Below are 18,831 nucleotides of genomic sequence, written 5' to 3'. Positions count from 1 at the left end.
CCACGGGTCCATGCCAATTCGCAGAGCGGGGGGTAGTAACCCCTGGCACATAGGAGCCATTTTCCACTCTTCCTGTCTGCAAGACAGGACTAGACTGCCACTGGTACTCCAGCCGAGGGCCTACAACCTCAGGCGGACCAGGAGTCTCGGGGAAGGCTCTCCTCCCCCTACCTCTTCTCCTAGGGTTCCTCCTCCCTCTGCGAGGGGTACCCCTAGAACGCCATTCCAACCCAGGACTTATCCACTCAGGTTGCACCGGGGTCAGAGGTGGGCTCTCCCACCCTCTGCACCCCCTTCCAGAGGTCTGCCCTCTCCCACCTGGAGAAGTTCCTCTGGAAGAAGAACCGGTCAGGACACTGGTTACAGTCGTCCTACCCTTCAGGTCAGGCTGATCCTGAACCTGGCCTCCCAACCTCTGGTCTAGAACCTTCGGTGGAACAATTGCCTGGCACTCCAGGACTTCTGGGGATTCACTCGCAATCCCCCTGAGGCTAACAAATGTCACATCTGTTGTGTGACTGTCTGTCTGGCGCAGATCTCCCGCCCTCTGTCCACCTGACAGTGCGTGACGATCCCCCAGACCAGAAGTGGTGTCACCATGGTCACTACACGGGAACCTAGCCCAACTGGGTAGTCCCTGACCCACTGGTCCTTCCACTGGGGAACTCCCCCAATCACTCCTCACTCTGGACTCCTGTACCCTCCCTACCGGAGCGGTACTGCCAGACTCTAGAACCACAGGAGCTCTGGTTACAGACACTCCAGGTCCTCTACTCACTAGGAGATCCTCCTCAAGTGGACTAACAGGACAGCCTAGGTCCCCAACCTGGTGTTCCCTCAAGAAACCACCCAGGTTCTGAGACAGGGCTTCAGGCCTCTGGAGACTCTCAGCCACCCACTGACTCCTGCTCCACTGAGCCAGGTAGTCAGCCTCTCCACCCTTCTCACTATACTGGGACCTAGCTGGGCTACACTGAGCCTCTTCCACCACGCTGGGCTGGAAGATCCCTGAACCACTACTTTTGGAGTCACTCACCAATGACTCTAGAGAACCTCTGGCCCTTTCCCAGCAGTCTGCTTCATCTGCAAGCTCACATGCCTCAGACAATCCACACCCCAACAGGTGTGTGCGCAACCCTGGTGAGCAACAACTGAGCAGATGCTCTTTGACAATCAGACCAAACAAGACGTCAAAATCATCTTTTGTGTGAACTTGCACCCAAGCCCACAGTGTATCACAACATTCATCCTCAAAATCTACCCAAGACTGGTGAGGCAGTTTCCTACTGTCCCTGAACTTCAACCTTAACTCCTCCTCTGGGGAAAAAGGTACCAGACTGGGGGAATTGGGACTGGGATTTCCTACACTGAAATCTAAATAGCTGCCACCACTGGACTCAACCCTCCCTGGGGAATCCAGACATTCAACACTGCACGCAGGGGATAGTCTACCCTCCAGAGCTACTTTGCCTCTGGTGGCGGCCCTCTCAGCCTCCTCTATCCTTTCCTGCGCTAAGACCCTCTCGGTCTCCAGCTGTTGCTTCGTAACCTCCAGCTGTTGCTTTCTAACGCCCAGCTGTGCCATAGCCTGGGCATGCTCCAACTTGAGCTTTTCTAAAGCCAGCTGGTGCTCCCTTTCTCTCCTCCTATCTTCCAGCTCCTCTGGGGACAGGTAAAGGGATGAGGCGCTGCCTCCTACGCTGGACCCAGCAAGGGACTCCCTATCTATGGGGTCTCTACTCTCTACTGGCGTCCAGGGGCTATCATCTTCTTCCTCCTCTTCTGAATCTTCAGGGCTCCCCACAGACCCACCACCCTCCTGGTGTGAAGCCCGGGCCCTTTCCTCACTGCGCTCAAGATCCCACTGACCCTTTTGCCATAGGATCAGGCTGCTCCTAAGTTCGGACTGAGTGTCTAACTCATCCACCCCTATGTCTCTCTCTTCACAAAACCTTACCAGCTCTCCCATACTGTATCTAAACAGATCACAGACATCAAAAGCAGGCACCATTCTGGCGGACGTTCTAGAGAAGAGATCACACAGGGAACCTAGGGGTCTGAGCTAACACAGGAGTACACAATTCACAAAGGTATTCAGCAAGCTCTCTATCCTCTATCCCAGAGAACTCACACTCACTTGCCTAGTGCCACACCCCAGTCATCCACACACAACCCCCCCCTCGGACTAGTAAGGCAGTTTCTACCACCCCTGACTTCTCAACCTGACCACATGTGACACAGGTACCAGACTCTGGGCGCGGGGCGGGGGACAAATGCACTGGACACAATTACACAATGATACCTATAGGAGAAGAAAATATGAAACTTCCAAAAACAACAATCCCCTAAAATGTGGTCATCTAAAATGCAGAGTTTTGTGGTGCAGCCAGCCGCTACTAAGGTACAAGGCAAACACAAATCCTTATCCTCACCGCTTGCCGCCAATGTTGGAAATGGGATCCCCGGCTGGCCAGGGCTTTCGCCAAAGTCAGTCAGAGACCACCACACCCAAGTCAGGGCAAGGGAGTTACACGCCAAGATAACCCCTACTCACCCTCTAGGTAACGTGGCGCGAGCAGCAAGGCTAAACTTGGAGGCGATGTAGGTTAAGTATTTGCGCACGCACCCCAGCAACAACAACCAAAGGCCCACCACAAAGGAAACTCCACACAAGGTTATAGAAAAAATAGCCTTTGTATTACACCAAAACACATTAGATAAAACACACACTTTACAATGTGCCAGAGGCACGGGCAGAATTTACAGGGGGATATTTACAAGACAGGGCCACCTGGACCACTGTCAGGAATCAGAAGTAGCACTTTCAGAAATAGCACTTAGTACATAGAATATAGCACAAAATAGCACACAACCAGTAATCACTGGTAACCAGGATCTCACTAGCACCACCTGTACTAGGGAGAAAACAACCACCTATGTATTACAATACCTGTAGGGGTGTAAGAGGAAAACACATGATGCAATGCATAACATTCATTCAGAGGTGTAAAGAGGAAAACACATGCTGCATCACAATACATTCAGAGGTGTAAAGGCACATGACGCATAAACAATACATTCAGAGGTGCATAGAAAGTACAATTGCGCCAAACTCACGTAAGTCACCCTCTGTGACTGTCCCTAGGCCCTCTGGCCTTGTTGGGGCTAGGACGCCCTGTGTCCAGTGTCAGGGTCCTAAACGTAGCAGTTGCCCACAAAGTGCTGGGCAACTGGTGCAATTGAGGGGGCCACGTGGGGAGCCTTGTGGGCTCAAGCACACTGGTGGGCAAAAGGAAATGCCACCTGGAGCCTCCTCTGGGCTCTAAACACATATGGCACCCAAAGAGCCTCTCTGGACTCAAAACACATGGACTGCCCCTGAGCCTCACTGGGCTCTAAACACTGGGGCGCCTTGAGCCTCTCAGGGCTCGTGAAATAATTGCCCCCTTGAGCCTCGCAGGCTCTGAACACGGGGGGGGGCGCGGGCACCGACAATGTGCCCCGACAAGGTAGAGCCTCTCTGGCTCTAAACAACTGGGGCAGCTTTGTTGGAGTCCCCCCTCCTGGGGACTCGAGCACAATCCTGCCCCCTGAGCCTCTCTGGACTCTTACACAAAATGCGGCCGTTTTTGGAGCCTCTCAGGCTCTTGGGAACTGCCCCGGACGTCGTGCTCCTGAGAGGGGGGGGGGGCGGACACCGGCAATGCGTCCCGACGTCCCCCTCTCCCCTTTGTAAGCACCCTCACTCACCAGGTTCTGGCGGGGATCGTCCCTGGGGCTCCGGCTGCTCCTCTGGTGCCGCGGGCGGGGCTCCCTTCCTCCGGGGCCTCGCCGATGGCTGCGCTTCTGCTGATTTGGCCCGGGGCCCTCCCTGCACATGGGAGCCCCGGCAGTCAGCTTCCTCCTGCCCCCGGCCTGCCTGACTTCCGGGTTGCGGGGGCGGGACTTCCGGCAACCTCTCCCAGGGCCGCGCAGCGATTGGCCGGCCTGGGAGCTCCTTCCGGGTCGTCGCGGGCAGCGCGGCGGCCCGGCTCAGGCACCGCAGGCGGAGAATGAATTCCCCGAGGAGTGGGCTCCCTCGAGGGAAACAATGCACGGGCAACAGCGGCAATCTCGGGGGCAATGCCGGGTGGGCACCGGCTGTGAAGATAACGCGCTCCCAAGCGCTAGCCCACCATAAAGCGCTTCCAAGCGCTAGGGGCGTACAAATACAGCGCTTCCTGCGCTAGGTGCCCAACAAAGCGCTCCCTCAGCTCTAAATGCAAAATAAAGCGCTCTTAGCGCTAGGAGGGAAAAGGAAAGCGCTCCCAGCGCTATCAATCCAATTCAGCACCCCCAGGCGCTATAGGACAACAAAGTCCAGCAAAGGTCCTTCAGCAAGGCAGGGGGGGGCAAGGCTGGGCCCAGAGCCAGCTCACTGGGTCTCCAGGCAGGGAGACACTCCAAGTGGCGGTCCTCTGGCCCAGCGACAGCAGCAGCAGCCCCCTCAGGATCCTGGAAGAGAACAACTTCAGTGGGGACACAGCCCCATTTTTATACAGTGCATTCCTTTGTCTGAAGGTGCAGAGTGGGGGCGGAACCAGTCGCAGCTGGTTCTTGAGTACTCTGTTTACCTCAACCACCCTCTCTATTCACTGGCAGGGCTTGGGTCATTAGACACACCACAGGGGGGCGGAGCCAGCATTGTGTGGGGAAAACCCAGCCCATCCAGGACACAGGTACACTCCTCCCACACATCACTCATGCTAATCTCCCACTCACCACCGGGCAGACCCATCCAGACTTCCTGGAGCCTGGCATGCCAGCCAGCTCCAGCCAATCACACGCCAGCACCCTCACAGCACACGTACAGCCATGTCTAGAAATGGCGCTTCGCTACTAGACACATACATGCTGCATACACCGTTGCGCAGCATTCACTCACACGAGTTCACACATACCAGACTCAAGCCTGTACACCCCACGCATCAGGAACTACCAGGGACACATACATTCCCCATGCATTCCTATGGGCGGGCAGGCCTAGCTCAGCACATGCACTCAGAGTGCGCACGCACTTTCCACTGGGACACAGTGAAAGTGCGCAGAATCCAAAAATCACCATCTCCAGGTCACCATTTCAAGCAAAAAGTCTAGGGGTGAACCTGCCCTAAGGGCCAAAGTCCAACAAAACCCTACAGAAAGTATAGTTCATTTGCTTAACTTCACAAATGTTGGTTTATTTCCAAGTACACCTTCGGTTTATTTCCAAACATTTTCTGGGCACAGCCATTTATAAAGTGATGCTTTTCTCACAGCAAGTAGCTGTTGGGCTGTGTCCAAGCTGTAGCACTCCCTATATGGGTGCCATGAACTGGTATTTACGCCAAAGCTATTAGAGTTCACTAGTCTCCACTGTATACAGGAGTTTAGTTAAGCTCTACAACATAGGTAGTCTGCAGTCTTTTGGTCCCAATTGCCTTGCCCGAAGGCCCCCTGAGCGAATGACTGATAATGGCACTGTAGTAAATATATGTAGAAGGTTTAAACCGAACATTTGTCATACAGAATACAAGTTATCCAAAATGCTATTTCATGTGATCTTTAAAAAAGGAAATTGCCAAACAATCATACTGTAAGGCTGGTTTAACAGAATTATATTTCAACATGTTTATTAAATTTTTATACAAGAATACATTAGCAATTCTGTTACAGGGTTTGTATTGATTCGTCCACTCGCTTTTAGCCTATATAATTCTGTGCATTCCCTACCTGTCATAACAGTCAAGAAGGGTAGGAAAATAGAAAGGAGCATGAAAACAAGGGGTGAAAGAAGAGACAGAGGACAGGCACTGTAAGCCTGTGCTAATGGACCCCCTTCACGGAAGAGGAGGGTACAAGGCAAACAGGGGCCACTGCGCCCCAACTGTGGTGGTTGAAATAGTTATCCACTGGTGTCTTGGGTCCTCCCTACTATTGCTCTGCAAGCTGGGCTAAATACAACCCTTTTCAGCTAGGATTCTAAGTGTAGTGGGGCAGCAGCCATAGGCTTTCCAAGGTCATAGTGTGTAGGGGGAGAAGAGCTGCAAACTCTATCAACCCTCAGACAGAATAGGGCTGTGTATTTTAGACAAAGCATTACTTTAATCAAACAGAACTAAAATCTGCACTATGCAGTTTATGGTAAATGAATACAGGGTTATATGCCTAATTGTGTCCGACAAAAGGCAGTACGCTACACTCATACTTTAAAATCTTTTCCCCACCCTGGTAACCTTAGGAATTACAGTCCCCAGTATCTGGTTTCAGCGATAATATTTACCTTTGCCTAATGCAAGCCTCTGTTACCTTGTGCAGCAGCATGCAGGTTCTGTCTTCACAATAGCTTCTGTGTTGTGGACGTTGTAGGATGAAGGCTGCAGAGCATGTCCGGACCACAGAACAGATGCTCTAGCAGTTATGGCCTCCCATGCTGTAAGGGTTACACCGGTGAGGAGCCTTATTGATAATCTATTGTCAGCTGCAACAGAAATAGTTCACATCCTGTAGTGACTGATGGCTATGATTGATGTTGTGCAGCCTTTGGGGCAGCTTGAATGAAGGAACCACAAAGAGGGGATCAGAGGACCCACTCACAATATGGATTGCTCCAATCCAGGCTTTGCTCACAGATACGGTCTGATTTCTTAGGGTCCTACACACAGGAGAACAGGCTAGGCTTATCCTCTGTGACAGCCCCTCCTAAGGAAGGGCCAGGCGCACCCCTTTCCTTTCTCAGCAGATAGACAGGCCTCTAGGCACCAGGCAGCTTATCCGTCAGAAAATGCAAACTTCCGGTTTGACACCTGCTCTGGTTGCACTGTAACTCTTAGAATACTTTGGCCAGTAAGAACTTGGGACTGGAACAAAGTGAGTGGTTTGGTTCCCACTCTTACTCCCAGTGGCATTTGGTGGCACATGAAAATGGTGGGGCAGCAGAACTGGGACCCAGTTTCATTACAGTATTTAAATAAGTGTAACTTACCTTAGCAGCCTGGAGTACGGCCCAGCTAGTCCTAGATGTTCTCCAGACCCTGACTCCAAGTCCTCCAACCGAGGTCCTATACCCAACTCCATTATTCAATCCAGACACTGCTCTCATGCTGTTAAAAATGTTAAGCAGAATGAGCAAAGTGCCTGAATTAGGTGTAGCGGGCTCGCTCAGTGAATTGTGCATGCCGGGCTGGCAGTCTCAAGATAGCCAGCTAAAATGACATTCACACTACAAACTGAAGTGCAAACTCCTCACTGCTGCCAATCAGCAGCAATGACCCACTGGCCCCACCCTCAAGCTCTGTTCACTTGCAGAAAGTACAAAATAAAATAAAATGGTAATACAATTATTTTATTACCATTTTATTTTTCAAGCTTTCTGTGCAGCAGTGGGTGGTGATGCTTCCCCACACTTATAGAGGAACCGCTGTTGCTCATACTCATTTGTCCACACAGGAAGAGATCCACTGTCAAACCTAAGAAACAATTTGATTTAATTCTACTTTCGAGTGTCCTTCTTAAGCTGTTCTTTGGACACAGCCTTTTCATAAACCAATGCTTCTCACAGCATGTTGCCGTGGGGCTGTGTCCAAGGAGGAGGGAGGGAGCACTCACCTTATGGACACAATGAAGTGTGAGCTCTATGCACCCAGCGGTCATCAACATTTCTACACCTGTTTTCATATGCATGGGCATTCCCATTCCAACACTGGCTTTCAATCCACTTGCACCACAACTGAAATTGTGTTTGTACTATACACTTTGGTGCATCAGTCAGCCCTCTCTGATTACTGACTCCTGTTCACATGTATTGTGGATTATAGTAACGTTTTTAATGGAGTGGAAAGAAACAGATTATGTCAGAAGCTGCAGAACGAAGCTATTTTTCAAGTACTGGTACATGCTAATCGGACTATTTACCTTGGTACTTGGGTGAGGATAAAATTGGCAAATGGCTATTCAGTCCCTAAATGTTTTACACCTAGAGTGTCATAAAGCAAGGCTGTATTTTACCACCACCTGCGGCTTGGCATTGTCGAAAGCCAGAGTCTTCCCACCAAATCTTGGCAGTCTACATATACATTTCTTACAGCGTCCAGATGACATTATGGTTAATTAGGATGTGGGAATCATTGTTCTTTTGAAACCCCTAAAGGTACTGGCTGAATAGAATAGTACCAATATGCTTGTTCTGAATGGTAACTGTAGGGACAATTGTTTCCTTCATGATAAACACTTGGGGCTCAAATAAAAAAACAGGATACTAAATGCTCAGTTAGTCACTAAGGGCAGGGGAGCACAGTAATTTAGTGTTTGTGCCTCAACACGAGTGAGGTTCTAGACCTGTCTTGTCACTTCCAGAGGCACACCAAGCATGCCCTCATTTTTTGAGAGTGTACGTCTGTCCCTGTTATGGGTTTAGTATGTAGAGTGGTGGTGGCAGCATACCATGTGTGGTGAAGCAGTAGTTTTGACCGGATCCTTTATCTGTGCCAATGGAATATAGGCCCACTGCCCCACTTGTATAAACGTCTGCACCTTTGTGCTAACCTAGATATTAGCTCTAACATCCCAAGTGTATTTTATGCATGTGTGAATGTGGCCTGTTATAGATGCATTGTGTGTATGAATGAATCGTAGTAATGTTGACCTGTAGGTTCAATCCGGAAGCTCCTGGCCTGTTTATGGACAGAAGATGGAGGTGAGGTTGCTTTCCCAGACAGTGGAAGTGTATAGCTGACATTTACGAAGCTGTAGAGTGGAGATGCAGATGCTGAAGTGGGGAAAGAGGAGACAGCTTCTTTAGTAATTTAATTAGGTTCTGTTGTTTTGAGGAGCTGCTAAATCTTCCTGAGCAAAAGCCATTTAGTGACGGGTGAGAATACAGTCTCTAATGTTCAGGGTGTCATATGGTTTCAACTTTTCAATAGAAACTGTTCATTTGTTGGACAGCATAAATGTTGGGATGGTGCCACACTGATTCTATGCACCCGCTTAGGATATGTTGGCCTATTGACCTGCTTGCTCACAGTGCCACCATATGTACCCCTAACCCTAGTAAGGTAGAAAATGGTATGGGCAACCTCAACATGACAACCCTGACTCACCCAGGAATTGTGTAACAGATCTAGAACCATTTTACTCAGTTACTCTTGCTCACTCAGAAAGGTACACAAGAAATACACAAAGGGGTGTTTTCAATATTTATTGAACCATTGTGATTTTTGTATAAAATATATGCCCTGCAATGATTAATATACAGAAGCAGATAAATGTGATTAGCAAGATAAGAATGGTGTAAAGGATGAGCAGTTCCACCGTTGTGCTAAAACAGTGTATATATGCTGGCATATAAGCACTGTGTATAGTGCACTCCTACTTTGCGCTCCCTAACCTAGTTGCCTAGGGTGGGTGTTCTGCCAACAATACCCTATTCGGTTCCAATCTTGGTCACATGTCGGACATCCCTCCTCGCAAAGGGCATACAGAAATCCGCTGGGCAGAGACTCCGACAAAGTGACCACCTCCCAATCAGTGCTCCTCTAATTTGAGCATGGAAATGTCTGTGTATTTATAATAACATCATCTGTGCTTCTGTGTCAAGGCTTAAGCTGAGCTGACATTGTCTATTGTCTCTGAGATAGCAGTGTTGCCCCATTAACGGATAACAAACAACATTTGCACAATGTGTGTTCACGCCTTGTACTGAATGTTCAAGATGTCATGATAGTGTACTTACAAAGCTAAATTGCAAGAAATGTGGTTTCAGGGAAACTATACCTGCACTGTCACACAAGGAAAAGTGTGTCAAAAGTCATTGGATGGAAAATAGGGCAATTTAAGATATGTGTACATGTAAAATGGTAGTGTTTCTTCCCGGGTCTAACCAAGGCATGTGACACAAATGAGGCGGTCCCTTTAAGTAAGGCCTGCTTTTTTCTGTTTCCTGATCACTGTCAAGTGTGACTGTTGGTAGCCTGGTGCAGAAAGCTCACAACTCTTTGTGCCTCTGTTGTGGGTACTCCAGACAGGAGACTACCTTACTGTGAAGGGTATCACTCTACACAAAGGCTGGGTCTGGGAAACAGCCTGGAGAGGACACTTGAAAAAGAACGGGGCCAAAACTGGTTCCAAAAGCGCACACATAGAATCCACATCTCCTGTCTGCTTTCACTGGAATAAAGTGGGAGACTGTACTATTCTTCAAGTTCCAAGTTCTCTTTGACCAAAGGAAAGTGTGGCTTCCAGAGTACTCGGGCAGACACCAGCTGTGGTTGCATAGCAGTCCTCTAACAGTCCACTTCCCAGAGGTGAGAGGACATAACCTGGAGCCATGCTTGGAAGGAAGAAACTATTCCCTTGATCTTGAAGCACCTGGAACCCAACTTGCCTGCTGAGTGACTAAAGGAGCCTGCCAGCGCTGCAGTAGGTGTGATTATTTAGGGAACACTGGACGCAGCTTCACCTAGTGGTTTGAGGGTCCATTTGAATAGGAAGGCTGAGGAGAGCAATCTGTTTGCTTGAGGGTACATGAGCATAATATATGCAGATGAGTGGTTCCATTCAGAAACCATGATACTAATGGACTGTGCCACTGCATCATCAAAGTGTGCTGAATTTGACTGTGCTATTGCATCAGACACCCCTGCTGCAACAGTGGATCGTATCTGAGCAAACTGTACTGATGCACCACTGGACTGTAACAGTGCGTCGAAAAATTGTACCAGTGTTAGGATTGCGCCACCCTGGAGCAATACTGAGGTGAACTGTGACATCTGAACACATGACCCAAACTCCCATCTCACAGAAGCCAATTTACAAACTTTTTTCAGACAGAGACCTGTGTCTTCCTAAGCTCTGCATGCATGCACAGTCTGCCACTGCTGCACACAGCTTCTTTTTTATAAAGGAACAGCAGTCCCTCATAATATAGAATTATAAGTGCGATTAACACAGAGATACAATTATGTCTATGTTCATATATCCGTGTGGATATAATGATTTATTTGGAAAGTACACAAAAACAGACAAGTGGGACAATTTACAATGCCTTTAGCTTTATGGAACGAGAATCTTCTGCCGGCATCTCTTCACAGAAGGAGAGAGCCAGATGCATCAGGTAGATCCCTAGTGGCTTCTGAAGATGGAATGAACAGCTCCACAGTGGTGAAAAATAACTCTTTCAGAATTATGAGTAAACTGAACACATAAACTAGTAAAAAGGTGAAATCTGTACCTGTGCCTTGATACTCCCACTGTAAAAGCACAAACTTAGGAAGGAGGGACCTACCTTGACTAGGCAGGAGGGACACCCGGGATGATGGGAGGGGGAGCCAGGATTGCAGGTGCAGTTCTACAAAGTATTGAATCTTATGTGTGTACTAAACTATTGTTAATTAGCAAAGTTAAGCAGTGAGCTGGACAGTCTGAGTGAGAAGCTGGCCTGGTATGTGATGTCCACTAATGCAAGTGGGTACCTTGCACCAGTCCAGACAACCCTTATGGTAATTTAAGAGGCCTCAGACAACCTTAAAAAGCAATCCAAGTGGTAGCTGTGGAGAGCAGTCTTCAGGCTTAGTCTTGAAGGCATGTAAAGCAGCTTGTTTTACCAGAATGCAATCTTATAGTGTAGATTAAAAGAAAAAGAACCACACAAAGTATGTATAAATATATGTATTTATTATAGAACCCTCTCTAATACGTTACAATTTCTCCTATATGGAGATATTCACAAGCCACACAATACTTTAGCAGAGAAATTACAGTAAATAGCACTAATACACAGTGGGCCCCAAGGGGGGAACAGACTATATACTAAAAAAGTGGTAAAAGTACCACGACTCACATCAGGACAATGTTGAGAGGGCATAGAATTGCTGGGGACCCACAGAATCACCCAAGGTAGGTAGCTAGGGACCCCACAGAGTGTGTATGCAGTGTAAGAGCACAACCGCGTGCTCTGAACAAGTTTATGTGCAAGTCGCAGTTGGATTATTAAAGATTAGTGACCCTTCCCAGTGGACCCTGAAGAAGGTTGGGGAGCCACCCCACCCATTTCTACCATGGTACCCAAGTTACAGATCCCAGAGAAGCTGGGTGCATAGGTGTGAAGTGGCGTCTGAAACCTCCGCCGAACCCAATGGTGCACTTCAGGAAAGTGCCGCTGCTGGAGGAGGAGAAAATGTCCAGAGAAATCTAAATGTGGATTCTGGAAAAGGAGTACTTGGAAAGCAGAGGGGACAGTGTCTATGCCACTCGGGAGTGACCAGGAGACTTGGAAGACGGATGCCCTTCGCTGTTGGGTGCTTCAGGAAGGATGATGGTGACCTTGACTCTGCAGCTGAGAGGACCAGGCGATGCTGAGGATGACAAGGGATCAGATGTGAGCTGTTCCATGAAGGATGTCAAGTGCTGAGGGGTCGGTGTTGTGCAGAAGCACCAACAAGACTTGGCAAATTCAACCCACGCAGAAAATCAAGAAGGTAAACGGTTGGGACCAGCAACATCCAGGAGCACACCACAAGCAGGGAAGTCAGGGCAGGCCCCAAGCAATTAGGGGAGCTGAAGGAAAACAAATATGAGCATCATTTGGACCCACAGGCTGGAGGCACAGGGATTGCGAGAGGACCTCAAGCAGTTCACCAAAAGGAGTAGGCCACGGCCCCCACAAAATGGTGTGGCTGAAGATAATGGTGCAAGATGTTGCCGGAGGTTGGGGCTACTTGGAGCCCAATGTACTTGTTGCAGAGTTGCCAACCAGCATATGCACTTGCAAAAGTACACGGTGCAAAGGGGTTCGGTTAATGCAGCCCCCACAAGGGATTCTGACCTCAGACTTGTTAAGAAGGCAGCTTGGGCCTCAGTAGACATAGATAACCACCACCTGTGTTGTTGAACCCTTTGGAGTCAGCAGGAGCTTGGGTTCAGCAGATGAGTCAGCAGTGTTGAGGACCTCCTAATGCAGGGAAGTGTCTCCTTCACTTCAAGGGAGATTATCTTTGAGTGTCTTGGATGCTCAACAGGTCATTCACATATCCTGTATGGTGCACTGGCACAGACGAGGCAGCAGACTGAAAGGGCGACGAAGTCAGGGCCAAACAATGTCCAGCGAAATCCAAAGTGCCCAGATGGTAGAAGGGCAGTGGTTTCAGATATTAATCTAGTCCACGCTGAATCTAGGGACCTAAACCCAGGTAAGCCCTTAAGTACCCTTAGGAGAGGGTTGGGAAGATTCAGAGGACCCTCCCAGGGGAGGGTCTGGACAGGGGGGATGTTACTCCCAAGTCCTTTGTCCAGTTTTGCACCAGAGAGGGGTCCAACGGCTCCCAGGACTGGTTTGAACTGGACTATGCGCCGGGACACCAAACTTGCCCCTCATGCAGACTTTCAGGCACTTTTAGTGCACCCACCCAGCCCTTATACGCTAAGTCCTGTCTGGCAGGTGGTCACACCTCCCTGTGACAGGATGCCTATTGTTCTGCCTGCCCCTAGTCGAGCTTGGCACAGCAAGAGGAGGACAGAACTGTGTCTCTGGTCAGCAGCAACCATTTTGAGCTGTCTAGGACTAGAAGGCTGGTACCGGGAACACTGAGAGCCTAACCGAGGGCTCTCCCAGTGGGTGGAATCATACCTCCCACACCAGTAACTGTGTAGGGCTATGATTCTAACATGTTTGACACCAAACACAATAATGTTCGCTGCAGCCGTTTTCGAGATGGTCATCACGCGGTCACACAATGCCTTTCTATATTAGTATATGGCTGCTTTACTGACAACCAGGAGAATGGACTTTGTGGGCTGCAGGAGTGTCCTGCTCATGCAGGGGCACCCTCTCACTTAGAACCAAGCACCCTGCCCTCAGGATTGGAAAGGTCTGCTATAGGAGTAACCTATCGGTTGTAAGTGCAGTAACCCTTGGATATAGTAAACCTATATCTTTCTTAATTGGTGCATGCACCAACCTACACAAGCTGCAATGGCAGGCCTGTAGTTCCATTTTGACTGGTCTCTCATGGGTGGCATAATACATGCTGCAGCCCATGGAAGACCTCTGGTGTACCTATGCCCTGGGACCATGGGTACCATATTCTAGTGACTGACAAGTGTACCCAAGTATCGAATCTGGGGTGTACCTAAGTACATACAGAACAGTTTTAGGAGAAAGCAGATAGACTGGGGTCCTGGTTAGCAGGATCCCACTCAGACTAGTCAAAAACAGTATCACATCAAGGAAAAAGTGGGAGTAACCAGAAGAAGCAGATACTACTTTCCTACAGTCTGTTATTGCACTGCTGAGGGATTTTTCAGTTCTGAGCTTGAGCACCCCCATACTACCTCCATGAGAAGGCTGTGGCTGGCTGCCATCGCTACCAGAGTCAAGTACCTAACCAGAGACAAGTACCTAAGAGGTTTTACTTAACCCAGTTCTGCAGAACCATAAGTGGATGGACCCTGAGACATCCAAGGCAAATGACCCCAATAGCTTATGCGTTTCCGGTCAGACAATAACATAATAAAATTGGGTTTTTTGGTAGATGGAAGAAAAACTGGGGTTCCTGACAAATACATAGTATTTTTTTATCACCACTGCCTACTTTCAATTTTATCTGGTTATGGAAGAGTAAGATTGACTCTGCACCCCTTTATATAGCAACTATTAAGAACATTGTTTTCATTGTTTTATGGCTTCAGGAGGATCAGAGATGAGTTAGAGAATCTGACTGAGGAGCCTGTCTTGAGAACAGTTCGACCAAAGTTACTGCCTTTTCTATGTTATGGTCAGGTAGTTTTTCCAGAGAGACCTGGTCCAAATCTTTACCCCAGTCATTATAGCCCCTTTAGAAGGCTGTTTGGGATCCTCAAACCCTTGTTCGGATTAGTACAGAGCTTGACCTGGTGAAACAGACCCCAGCAATGAAAGTTGTCCTCTTGAGGTTCTGTCAAAGTTCGAAATGTGAAGAAGGTTCCTTGGCAAGTATTCTCTGGGAAACCATTGACGATCAGGAGGGCTCTTCAATTATTGTCTGGACCGAGCTGATGGTGGATACTATTTAGAAGAGCTTGGATAATGTCTGGGCTGGCAATGCAACCAGGAGTTGAGGAATCTTATTAAAAGACGAATTAGTGGGGGAGTTGCAAGCAGACTGTGGATGCAGTGTATATATGAACTTTTCCGTTGTATCATGGATTTCTACTATGAACGTTCTAAACAAGTTTAAATATTTATTCAACCTCGGTGAAAGCTAAAGTAAAACCTTCAGTAGCGGCTGGCAGGGCCCGAGACTGGAGAGTCGGGATGGAGGAAGGTCATGGGGGGTGGTGCAAAATTTAAAAAAACACACTTACCTCCTCGCTGCTGTCCTTAGTCGTCTCTCTGTGGTGAAGCAGAATGCACAAAGGCTTCCGCCCCTAAGCCAATGATTGGTCTGAATGCTGTAGCTTGGCCCTCAGATGGGGAATGGGAGGCTGGCCATGTTCCCCACAAGGCAGTGTAACAGTGTAATGCATCCTGCTGGGGAACATGAAAAGTGTGCATAACTGTTTGGGCGGCCCAAGTGGGCCGGCCAAGCAGTCATGCCCACTTTGGAGTGCAGCAACCACTCCTCATCCAGGATCTCATGGGAGCCCAGCCCCGCCACACCCAACCTGGCTGATACCAAAATAAAATGATAATAACAGAAATACCTTCTGTTATTATCATTTTATTTTTGCATTTTGCACTGGTCCGAGAGCAGTGGGGCGATGCTCCTCCGCCTTACTAGAGGAACCGCCACCGAAAAACATTATTAATTTATATGCATGCCTATCCCCTTTTCAGAATTGATCCAGGGCACTATTTCCAAGGATGCTGATCTCTGTAAGCTTTGCTCTTCTAAGAATGAATCAATCGTGCACATTAATTCTGGTTACGTCAGATTTTTCTGCAGACTACTTTTTTTTAACCTGTGATAATACTGGATCTTTACATGAAATTGTTAAATCTCTGATTGTTGCCGTTAGGAGGGAGCCAAACACAATTTTGTATTGCAGTAGGAGTTTCTTCGAGCCTGTGCTAACCGTTATGAATTCCATCTGTTTTATCTGCATATTTTAATTTGTAATGGATTTATTTTTGGAATTTTTATGTAATGTTTCACCTTCAATTAATTGCAATGGATTTAATCAACTAATTCACTAATGTACTAAAGGCGTTGGTTCAATGCTCGTTCGATGCAGGCTGGTAAAACGGGAGTAAATATTGTTCACAAAATGTGTGACCTTAGTCTAGTGAATTTGCCCAGAACAAGTGGTAGTCACCAACAGCCTTTAAATTGTCTCCAAGTCTGTTACCGGAAGTACCTACCTGGTTGGCATCAAGGCCGGCCTCCTTGGGTGTAAAAGGGGTTGGGTTTGATAGAGACGTTGCTGACTTCCTTAAAAAGGAAGGGATTCAGTCCCTGTGACCCAGTACCACAGAGCTGCTCTCAGACATGGCTGACTACAAGATACAGGTGGAGACCAGCAAGACCCTTCGGGCCAAAACTATTGACCGCATCTCTATCACCCTGGTGGGGCCCCAGGGCCAGAGTGAAAAGCGCCTTCTCGATCGCTTTGGACCTGATTTTATTCCAGGAGCTGTAAGTAGATAGAAGATCAAACTGATAGAATTGGGCGCATGTGCAGAAGAGGGTGGAAGTTGTGAGGTGCCTGTGACGTATGCATGGGTACAAGTATGTTATCATTTACGGTCGTAATTTATAGGAATTCGAGACGCTAGGGACGAGAGCTGAAAATCGGAGCATCACTGCAGCACTGAGCGCGAGCGGCCAGAGCGCGCGGGCGGGACCAGCTGTACTTTTGTGTCACTGGGGGTGTTTGGCTAGGGCACCGTGCTTATCGCTCGAGCTCCCTGCGGTTAGTTTCTATGGTTGGTTCTCGCTCGCCCGGCTTTCCGTCACTCACCCCAACTCTCGCATTTTCCTGGATTGGTCTCCCAGGGTATTATTCCTACAGCCCCGATTTCCCTATCCTGACCTGGCCTGCCCAGATCTTGCTCTCTCCCCTGGCCGCCAGGTCTCCTCACTTATTTCTCTGATTACCCCTCGAACTTCTCCCTGCTTCGTTTTCTTCTCTCCAGTTCTTGATGGGCGAACTGTTTTCTCGTTCCTAAAGCTCCGTTTTCACCCTTAACTCTGCATAATTTCTGATCCCTTTTCCCCCCAACACCAATCCTTCTCATTCCATGACTTTCCTCCCTCCTGTCTCTGCTTGCCAGACCCCGAACCCCCTTAATTCCTTTTCTGGTCAGTTACGTATTTCTACACTTTACCTTTCTGTCACAGTTTCTGCACTCCAATTTGGTTTCTTTTTTTTAGTTCCTCGCCCCAAAGCATCCCTTTTCCACTCTGCAGCTGTTGCACCGCCGTGTTCTCCCGTTCCACCGCTATACTCCCCCCCCCACCTTTCTACAGTTATCGGTTTCACCACTCCATTCACTGCGGCTACAGGAAGCTTACAAAACAGCCACTTTGTACTTCACGATTTTAGCCATACCTAACCTCCGCCTGACCTGTAACACATAACGCACGAATCTAGTGTAATATCCGACTGTCCAAGTGCACGAATAAAACCCGGAAAATATAATATAGGCATTTAATGAAAAATGAATGCATGTTAAACTAATCTGTGGGGAATACATTTATCTGCTAGGAAAGCTCGGTAGGGGTAGATTGGAGTGGGGCAGAGTGAGGGTAGCTTTTTGAGTGAGTTTGGTAGATTGGGGTTGCGTGGGGTACATTGGAATGGGGGTGGGGTTGATTGGGTTACTTTGAGTGAAGTGTGGGGTAGATTGGGGTACAGTAACCTGGGGAAGATTGATGTGGGGTAGATTGGAGTGGTGTGAGGTAGATTGTGGTGGGGTGGGTAAATTGAGTGGGGTAGATCGGAATGAAGTAGATTGGAGTGGGGTGGGGTGGGATAGATTGAAGTGGGTTGGAATGGGGTAGATTGGAGTAGAGTAGATTGGGGTAGATTGTAGCAGAGTAGAGTGGATTGATGTAGATTGGGTACATCGGAGTAGAGTGGGATTAATTCGAGTAGGGTAGGTTGGAGTGGGGTCATTGGTGTGGATTGGAGTGGCGTATTGTGTTGTGGAGTGAGTGGCATAGATTGGAGGCCAGTGGCATGTTGCAGAGTGTCTTAGAGTGGAAGGGCAAAGAGTGGAGTGGCATGTTGTATAGTGGAATGGGGTGGTATGCAGATTGGAACGGTATAGAGTGGGGTGGCGTAGTGTGGAGTATGCATAGTGTGGTAGCATACTGCCATTACAGACCACATTTTTCAATTAAAAAGACCTTTAAATTTGCACCCAAATGTGGTTTTACTGCACACAAACGATGTGTGCTATAAAAAAGAACACCCTACACCTTCTCCTCTTACATGGGTACTCTGCAGGATTGTCACATACATTGTTCACTTTGAAGTTGGAGAAAGAACATATACACTAAGCTCCCTGGAAGCCAGAGCCGGAATTTTGATCTCTGTCTCTGAATGCACAGCAAACATGATGAGTTAAGAACAAGATTTAAAGGCTTGTTTACAGAAAGTGAGTTCAATGAAGAATACAATTAAAAAGGGTTGGACAACAAGAGGGACTAACTAAAGCTGGGCAGCCTAAAGCAAATAAAGCCAGCAAATAGAAAGCCAGAATATGTGAATTGCAAACCAAAAAGCCAATGGTAAGCAACAGGTGTAATGCATTCCCAGGTCAGCTTTCCAAATGTCCCCAAGATGTCTTTAAACCAAACAAGGCACCCTCAATAAAGGACATACTTACATGAA

The 18,831-nt window shown here is 48.3% G+C and overlaps 1 protein-coding gene across 1 annotated transcript in view; it reads left to right on the top strand.

Moving 5' to 3' along the window:
* The first annotated feature begins 16,442 nt into the window (after positions 1-16,442).
* LOC144797585 (hydroperoxide isomerase ALOXE3-like) overlaps positions 16,443-18,831 on the top strand; it is a 228,639-nt gene continuing 226,250 nt past the window's right edge. Inside the window, exon 1 of the mRNA XM_078668252.1 lies at positions 16,443-16,628. Within this exon, the coding sequence (XP_078524378.1) occupies positions 16,482-16,628 (147 nt within the window). The 5' untranslated portion in view covers positions 16,443-16,481. The remainder of the gene's footprint in view (positions 16,629-18,831) is intronic.

Source organism: Lissotriton helveticus, chromosome 12, assembly GCF_964261635.1.
Source record: "Lissotriton helveticus chromosome 12, aLisHel1.1, whole genome shotgun sequence".
In the NCBI taxonomy this organism is placed as follows: Eukaryota; Metazoa; Chordata; class Amphibia; order Caudata; family Salamandridae; genus Lissotriton; species Lissotriton helveticus.
Note: the sequence above shows the minus strand (reverse complement) of the source record. Positions and strands in the feature narration are given on the sequence as shown.